The 9,143-nt window shown below is 36.3% G+C and overlaps 1 protein-coding gene across 1 annotated transcript; it reads left to right on the top strand.

Annotated features, from left to right (window-relative positions):
- Positions 1–387: 387 nt before the first annotated feature.
- LOC120352340 lies at positions 388–3,432 on the top strand. The gene is made up of 2 exons (XM_039432415.1): positions 388–1,210; positions 2,399–3,432. Exons 1-2 carry the CDS (start codon positions 812–814, stop codon positions 2,810–2,812), a joined length of 813 nt encoding a protein of 270 aa, XP_039288349.1. The 5' UTR covers positions 388–811; the 3' UTR covers positions 2,813–3,432.
- Positions 3,433–9,143: the final 5,711 nt, after the last annotated feature.

Raw genomic sequence — 9,143 nt, 5'->3', positions numbered from 1 at the left:
GCATGCAGTATGATGTAGAAGGTCAATTTTGTCCTCGGAGGAGAAAATTGTCCTCGGAGGAGAACAATTGTCCTCGGAGGAGAAAAATTTAAGTAAAAATGAACTTACATGTGTTGATTTGACGAAATGAAATAATCGGATATGCTTCTCTCAGCTCAGTTAGCTCCTCGACTCGGTTCAGGTATCGTCTCAGCTCAGGTAGCTCCTCGTTCCAGCTTAGCTCCTCGGCTATGCTTTTCTCGATGCAGGTATGTTTCCCTCACGAGAGCACAACTGTTTATGACACCGAGGAAACCCCGAGTTGTGAGGTGAGAAAATGCTGTGAAAAACAATGAAATATTTAATAACTGTAACCAAATATATATATATTATAAATCAATTTAGTGTTATTTCACAAAAATATGAGAATGTAACAAATTTTACTTACAATCAATAATGTTAGCGTTGAGCTCGTGCTAAACCTCTGGGGAGTATGCAGTGCTCGCCAATTGTGATACGCCTCCTATGTGTTTCTCTCTCACTCGTACAAGCACAAAAATATGAGAATGTAACAAATTTTACTTACAATCAATAATGTTAGCGTTGAGCTCGTGCTAAACCTCTGGGGAGTACGCAGTGCTCGCCAATTGTGATACGCCTCCTATGTGTTTCTCTCTCACTCGTACAAGCCTGCAACAGACAGAGAAACGACTTGCTATATAATCACTTCCCTCAGAGGAAAATCATCATTCACGTTAGAGCTATACACTTTGAGTGTTTTGTGAATTTCTCCACAATACTTCGTGAACTTCTCCACTTCACAACGGCGACGATGGACTCATCAAACGCTTCCTCCTCCTCCTCCTCCTCCACTACATTATTCATCATCCCGGACACCCCCCCATCGGAGAGGGAGCTGAACTACTGGGAACAGCAGAAGCAGCAGAAGAAGCAGCAGAAAAGCCTCAGCTCGGCTGCCACCTCTGCTGCTACAGCTGTCGCCTCCACCTCTGGCGCCTCCTCATCCTCACCCCTGAAGATGCAGGGAATATTTGTTCAACGTGAGGATAAGGAAGAAGTCATCATACCCGACACCAGCCCTCTCCCGCAAGCTACACCGGCTACTTGGGCACCACGCCGAGCGGCCCTCACATCGGTACCCGCCGCCAAGCAGCCGGTGAAGCGGAGGCTGGTCTTTGATGACGAGCCCGCCGTCCTCACTCAATCAAAGGTTAGCATACAAAAAATTATTATTATTATTATTGTAATGTGCACAAAAGATTTTATCGAAATTAGTTTTGGATAAAATCTTTTGTGCACATTACAAGTCTCTATGTTTATTTGAATAAATATGAAATTACTGTGAGCAAAGTCAAGACTGAGCTTGTACGTATTATGCTATCAAAACAATCCGAACACAGATAACTTTTCACACGATGGTTGCATTGTTTAAACATGTTTACTAAATATGTTGCATGAAACAATTTGAATTGAGTTATGTCGGTGAATTTCCGAGTTATTACATACTGATTACATATATTGTTATTTGAATTATGAAAAATCCAATCATATGCATAAACTGTTTGATTGTGTGAAACAAAATTGTTAAAAATTTGCATGAGTAATGAAGTGAAATTCGAATAATATATATATTGATATTATAAATCCATCATATGCATAAACATTATTCTGCAATAACTTTGATGTCAAATTACTTATTACTTATATTGATATTATAATCCAATCATATGCATAAACATTATTCTGCAATAACTTTGATGTCAAATTACTTATTCGAATAATATATATATTGATATTATAAATCCAATCATATGCATAAACATTATTCTGCAATAACTTTGATGACAAATTACTTATTACTTATATTGTTATTATAAATCCAATCATATGCATAAACATTATTCTGCAATAACTTTGATGTCAAATTACTTATTATATATATTGTTATTATGAAAATCCAATCATATGCATAAACATTATTCTGCAATAACTTTGATGTCAAATTACTTATTACTTATATTGATATTATAAATCCAATCATATGCATAAACATTATTCTGCAATAACTTTGATGTCAAATTACTTATTCGAATAATATATATTGATATTATAAATCCAATCATATGCATAAACATTATTCTGCAATAACTTTGATGACAAATTACTTATTACTTATATTGTTATTATGAAAATCCGATCATATGTTGATTGTAATGAACTGAAAAAATTTTTCGACTCGATTATCTAACAATTTGAATTGAGTTATGTCGGAGAATTTCCGAGTTATTACTCACAGTTTTGAGTAGTGAATCTGTTGAGCAAGATCTCTCTCTCTCTCTCTCTTGTATGATTTTATAACCTGAAACAAATAAGAGTCTAATGAAATATTTTTCAACAGAAACGTGCGGCGCAAGAGCACGACAGCTCCATAACGCCTCTTTTGCGGGAGGAGGAGGAGGAGGAGGACGAGTTGGACGTGGAGACGGAGGACTTCCTCGCCATTATAAATCGTCATACTGAGAAACCGTGGACGCCTCTCCGGCAGTTGGTGGAGGACACGGCGTACCCCATCGTGGGGGTACGGGAGATTACAAACCAACATGGTCGCCGCATTGTCTTAAAAGTCCATTTAACATCTGAACGGCTGACGGACATATACATGCCGGAGAGGTATACCCACAGTTTAACGTCCAAAGACATTGAAAGTTTCAAAAGAAATTGTAAATCACTATGTCTGTTTGTGAAGCATGTTAATGCTTTTTTGACAGACATAAAAATTGTTAAGTGCAAAATTAGCAAATTTGGCATTTAACAATATTTATGTCGGTGAGCATTAACATGTTTTGCATGTTAATATGTATAAATTTGTTATGTATAAATTAGTAGTGCTCACAATAAATAGTTTGTTATTCTATAAAAATTTTTCTCAATTCTCACCTATCAGTTCACTAGTATGTGTAGACAAGTGCACTCAATCACTCTCCACTATGCAAGTTGCATTGAGCGATAAGAAATGAAAATGTGTTTTTATAGCTTGTTGTACGCACGCACGCACAAGCAGGCCTACTGCTGACATCAGTCGGTCGCTCACTCAGTCAAGGCCGGGCAACGCTCGACCTTCACAAGGCCGGCCGCCTTCCTTGTTGTGAAGCTCGGGGGGCGTTGCCCTCACACATCTGGTTCGGCTCGCGTTCATATCTGTATGAGCGGAACACTTTCAATATTATTGTGTTTGTCTTTTTCAGATCAGCTATTTGAAAAATTCATTTCAAATAGCTGATCTGAATAGGTGAATTCGATTTGAAAGGTGAATTCATTTCCAAATTAATAGAAAATTCAATTTTCTTTTAGATTAAGTTAGTGTAATGATTAATTAATTAACTTTAGTTAATGTTCAACCATTGAGTTGAAAGGTAATGAAAATGGTATGTAGGAGAAAGCAAAGTGCAAGAAAACGAGGCAGAGGATTCTTAAGCTCTGCTGCCAGAGTACTTAAGGGGGCAGCGGGTGCTGCTACAGGTATTACTTCAACTATTTTAAAAAAATTGATCGATATTACACCTGTGGAGATCCCAATAGCCCCTGGCTACCAGTATTGTGGCACCAAACTTGAAAAGCGATTAGCAAGAGGTGACCCGGGAATTAACAAACTTGACCAGGCTTGTAAGGCACACGATATAGCTTATTCACAAAATAGTGATAATGCAAATCGATCGAGAGCTGACAGAATTCTAGTGAACCTTGCATGGGAAATTTTTAAAAATCCGAAAACTCCTCTTGCAGAGAGAGGTCTCAGCTACCTAGTTACAAACGTGATGAAAGCTAAAAATTACTTTGGAGGTTCTTTGAGAAAGAAGATGAAGAACAAGAATGTGAAAAGGAAAGGTTATACTAATGATATTAGACGCAAAGCTATAGCTCAGTTGAAACAACATATTGCAGGAAAAGGATATTATTTGAAGCCTTACCCACTGCTTAGTGGTGGCAGACTTTTAATACCACCCGCAGCCCCACCACCATCATATGGTGTGAGTTTATTCCCTCAAAAACAAGTTAAGAAACGTAGAACAACAAAGAAGGGTAGTAGGAAGAAGACGAAGAAGAAGAAGACATGAATATTGAAGGAGAATTGAGTAATTATGATTTGATTGATTGGTCAAAATTATTACAGATACGTTTAAGAGGAATATATATGCTAGATGCATTACCCAAAAAAATTCTAAAAAACGAAAATGGGATCGTGAATTTAGCAAGGGAAAGCGAGGATGGTACACATTGGGTTGCATATAAGAAAGTTGGCTCTAATGTATGGTATTTTGTTCCAATTGGAAATTTACAACCGCCATACGAATTGGACAAATATTGGAAAAAAGAAAATGGGGTAAATATATTTTATAATGTTGATCACTTGCAACCATTAAATAGTGATATTTGTGGTCATCTCACGTTATTGTTTCTTGCAAATCAGTTGTAATTAAGTGTTTGTGCTGAACACACATTTCAAGATGGTGGTTATTACCTTAAGATCAAAGTCAAGTAACCTCTATGAACATTTACAAGAAATTATAGAATTGGACAAAAATTGTGAATGGGAAATTGGACTGATTAATTTTTGTAGTTACAATAGCATTGCAAACGTAAACAAAGGAACAAATTCTAGCTTCAAATATGGCGATAAGTTAATCATGTTGGATACCGGCGCATATGAACTTGAAGATATTATAAAGTCTATAAAGAATAAATTGAACTATGATGAGAAGAAGAATAAACTTATTATACGTGCAAATGCAAATACTATGAAGATTGAAATTTATTCTGATAAGCCTATTGATTTAACACGTTCTGATTCGATTGCTAAGATACTCGGTTTTGATAATGTTGTTTTGCAAGCAAATAAATGGTATTATTCCAAACATTTGGTTAACATAACAAGCATTGACAGTATTCTTGTTGAGTGTAATTTAGCATGTGGCAGTTACTCTAACGGAAAAGAAAAACATATAATCTACGAATTTTTGCCAAAGGTTCCTAGCGGTTATTTAATAAATGAAGTACCCTCTCCAATTATTTATGTACCTTTGAATACACGTCGAATTCAAACTATTAATGTAAAGGTAACAGACCAGAACGGATCGTTTATTGATTTCCGCGGAGATACAATTACAATTAGACTGCACATACGTGAAAAACAAAAGTAATGGGATATCTTGTTTTTAATCCGTGTACAAGTAATACGTGCAAGCATAATCAACTCATTAGAGAAAAGGTCGCGATAGCGTCAACATCTACTAAAAGCAATAGGGCGTTATCGGCTAAAAGCGCGAGAATATTGGAAAAATTAGGTTTTATAGTTGATTGGCGAAATGTCAGGCGCAGCAATTAGTGAAATTCTGGATGTGGAGACAGAGCTTCAGTTTTATAATGACATAACCAAATTCCAATTTCATACTCATACAGTTTATTCGGGACAAGAAATAAAAAACTCTGATGAAGCTCGGATAGGAATAAATTCATTGGATGTGTACACTTTACCTTGTAAATCATTTATATTGATTGAGGGAACAGTTAGCTGCACAAAACCGGCAGCGCCTGCGATTACAGTAGCAGGGGAGGCAACTCAACCGGCTGGTGCGCCCGTTCCGGCAGAGTATAAATTAAGCAGTAACGTAGTGGGCAACCTTTTTGATGAAATACGATACGAATTAGCAGGTCAACAAATTTCCAAATCAAGATTAATTGGTTTAACTTCTACAATTAAAGCTATTCTTGTGAAGAACGCATCTGATAAAAACACATATCATTTAGCTGGTTTTGACAGAGCAGGATATGAGCTAACAGATAATAAATTCACTTTCTGTGTGCCGTTGAAATTAATCCTTCCATTTTTTGAAGATTTTCAAAGAATAATTTTAAACTTGAAACAAGAGCTTGTATTATTGAGGTCGCCCTCAGACCTCAATTGCGTCGAGTCTGCAACCGGTACAGAGGTTAGTGTAAAAATTACTAAGCTCCAATGGCGGATGCCCTACATTACTTTAGAAGATCATGTGCGATTGAAATTTTTGAGACTGCTCGATGCCGACACTCCACTGAAATTAAGTTTCCGCCATTGGGAAATTTGTGAATTACCAAATTTGCAAAATTCACTTGTTCATTCTTGGTCAGTACGCACGACATCGAATTTTGATACTCCAAAATATATTATAATTGCATTTCAAACTGATCGAAAGAATAAAATTAAAAAATCAATATCTAATTTTGACAGCTGTGATATTTACAATGTTAAAGTATATTTGAATAGTGAGTATTATCCATACGAAAATCTGCTAGGTAAGAAGGAAGTTTTATACCGGATGTTCCTGGATTTCGCACCCTCGTATTATAATCATTCAATCAATAGCGAACTCGGAACAGAAATTGACTTTAAAACGTTTTGTGAATCAACACCGCTGATTGTTGTAGATTGTTCACACCAACCAAGTCATTTGAAATCATCGACAGATGTTCGTATTGAAATGGAATTTAATAGTGCAGTACCTGCAAATACTTCCGCGTATTGCGTTTTAATTAGCGATCGTGTGATGGAGTACACACCTCTCACGAGCATGGTGAAAGAAGTTCAGTAATTTGTTGATAGAGTGCATCACTGCATGCAATATTATATATAAGGTGTGTACTGCGCCAAATGTAAGCCATTATCAGTTTTACCTTTGAACAGGAATCATCTGAGCAATGTCCTATTCTTTGTGTTCTGATATTTTGGAGAGTGAGAACAAAGCTCAAACTCGGACTGTTGGTATCCAGTGTGATCTCGATTCTGATATTTTGGAGAGTGAGAACAAAGCTCAAACTCAGTCGGTACTTTACGATATCGAATCTGATAGTTTCTATTATGAACCAAGGAGAAGCAGTACACCAATCCAGAAGTCGGGAGAGGAGGAGGAAGAGGAGGTGGAGGAGCAGAAACGTGAGGAGGAACAGATACGTGAAGAAGGACAGAAAGGAATGGACAAGCAGACGTCTACGAAAATTGCTACGGTTGATCTTCACTGGTTTAAACAAACTTGTAATCAAATTATTGTGAAAGAACTTGCTATAATTGACGAGTGCAATAATTATGCCGTATTCCATTTCAAATCACCATTTGCAAAGATGGAATTGAGTGCAAAATTGTATAACGATGTAACATGGCTGGAACGTAACTATCATAAAATAAAATGGACCGATGGAGATTTGGAATACAATGAGACAATGATTCGTGATTACCTCGCAGGTTATGAAAAGATTTTTACAAAAGGAACTGAGAAAGCAAAGTTTTTAAGAAGATTGCATTCTAACGTACAATGCATACCGGAGGACTTTGTCAAGCCCGATTTCAGCTTTTTCACCACTTCGTGGTGTTATGATGCATGTAAGATACATAAATATAGACCCGATGGAAGATGTGCTTTGTACAGTGCACAACATTATAATTCTTTGCTGTTTAAAAATATGTATCAAACAAATAATTTCTTGTGCGAGAATACTCGTATGAGAAGTATGAAATTGGCACCGATGTATACGAATGCGCAGAAAAGAAACTTTGCACGTTATGGATTCTTCTACAACGGAAAGGAATTACAGTGTGTTTATTGCTTGCATGCACTGAGATTGCATAAAGCACGCACGTGTTGTCTGTCTACAATTATTAATGAAGAAAGACCACTTAATTACTCTATAATAGTTCCTGCCTATACTTAGTTTTCTTCATTCGCTCAACAACATGGATCCGACAAAGTGGTTAGCTGCTGACAACCAGTTGGAAGTGAGGTTAAAAAACTGCATAGACTGGTATGATGAATGCGAAATTGCAATTAAGAAATCATCTCGTGAAAATTATAGTTTGGCGAAACAATTAAAGGCTATTTTTCTAAGCACAGTTAATTTGAACGATATAAAAGACTATTTGTGCTATTACCGTCCACATAATTTGTCTATAGATAAATTAATTAAAATTGAAGATGAAGTTATGTATTGTTGTAGTGAAATGTTGTAAACAAATTTTTAATTCAGATATTTCCTCGAACATTTTGGTTTAGTATCAGTGTAGACTTGATTGAGTGAGGACGCGAGATACGCCCCCTCAGAGACAACTGTTACAGCTAAGTGCACATTCCTACCTTATCGAGATACGCCCCCTCAGAGACAACTGTTACAGCTAAGTGCACATTCCTACCTTATCAATTATAGTTCATAGCTTGATCTAGGTCATGCAGTGTTTTAGCTTTGCAAAATTCAAAAAATTAACTCGCCTCTTGATGTCAATTTCATTCAATGAATTTGATTCTATTGCAAAAAATATTAAATTTTCAACAGGATTCCAAGGCGATGATGTTGATCTAGCGTTAACAAAAACAGAAAATGTACATTTTCCAATTTTATCTGAGATTTTCGAATTACTTGACATACTAGATACAGGCCATCTACATTATTGTAGTGCAAATGATTTCTCAACTATTGTTACAAATTCCGATGAACTTTGGAAATGCTTGTATGACATTGCAGATAAAAAATCTTTTGAATGAGATATATATAACCGGAAAAGTTCCACTTGATTTTAAGAAAAGCTTGATGGTGATGTTACCGAAAAAAAGTAATGCAACAAGATGTGAGGAATATAGAACACTGAGTATTCTGTCGCATACATCCAAAATACTAACTAGCGTTATTTTGAAAAGGATTGAAGGTAAAATAGATGCAAACCTAGCAGATGACCAATTTGGCTTCAGAAGGAATAGAGGAACAAGAGAAGCTATATTGTGTTTAAGGAACATTGTGGAAAAGAGTTTCGAAGTAAATAAGAAGGTGTATATTGCTTTTGTAGATTTACTCAAGGCATTTGATAGGGTAAATTGGAATGTCCTCATGCAAACACTCAAAACAATCAAAGTAGATTACAGAGACAGAAGGATCATAAGAGAGCTGTATACTGCTCAAACAGCATTTATAAAGGTGGGTGAGAAACAAAGAGAAGCTGCCATCAAGAGAGGAGTAAGGCAGGGTTGTAGTTTGTCACCGCTATTGTTCAATATCTATGTAGAACAGGCTGTCAATAAATGTAAGGAATATTGTTCAGGAATCAAGGTAAATGGATTAAGAGTGCA

This window comes from Nilaparvata lugens, chromosome 7 (genome assembly GCF_014356525.2).
Source record: "Nilaparvata lugens isolate BPH chromosome 7, ASM1435652v1, whole genome shotgun sequence".
NCBI lineage: Eukaryota > Metazoa > Arthropoda > Insecta > Hemiptera > Delphacidae > Nilaparvata > Nilaparvata lugens.
The sequence above is the reverse complement of the archived record's forward strand: the minus strand, read 5'-3'. Positions and strand labels throughout refer to the sequence as shown.

What these genes read in the sequence shown, in the direction of transcription:
- LOC120352340 (XM_039432415.1), top strand. Translation starts at nt 812, where the DNA reads ATGGACTCATCAAACGCTTCCTCCTCCTCCTCCTCCTCCACTACATTA. An exon ending in CCGTCCTCACTCAATCAAAG is followed by an intron (nt 1,211 to 2,398) that starts GTTAGCATACAA and finishes ATTTTTCAACAG; the next exon opens with AAACGTGCGGCGCAAGAGCA.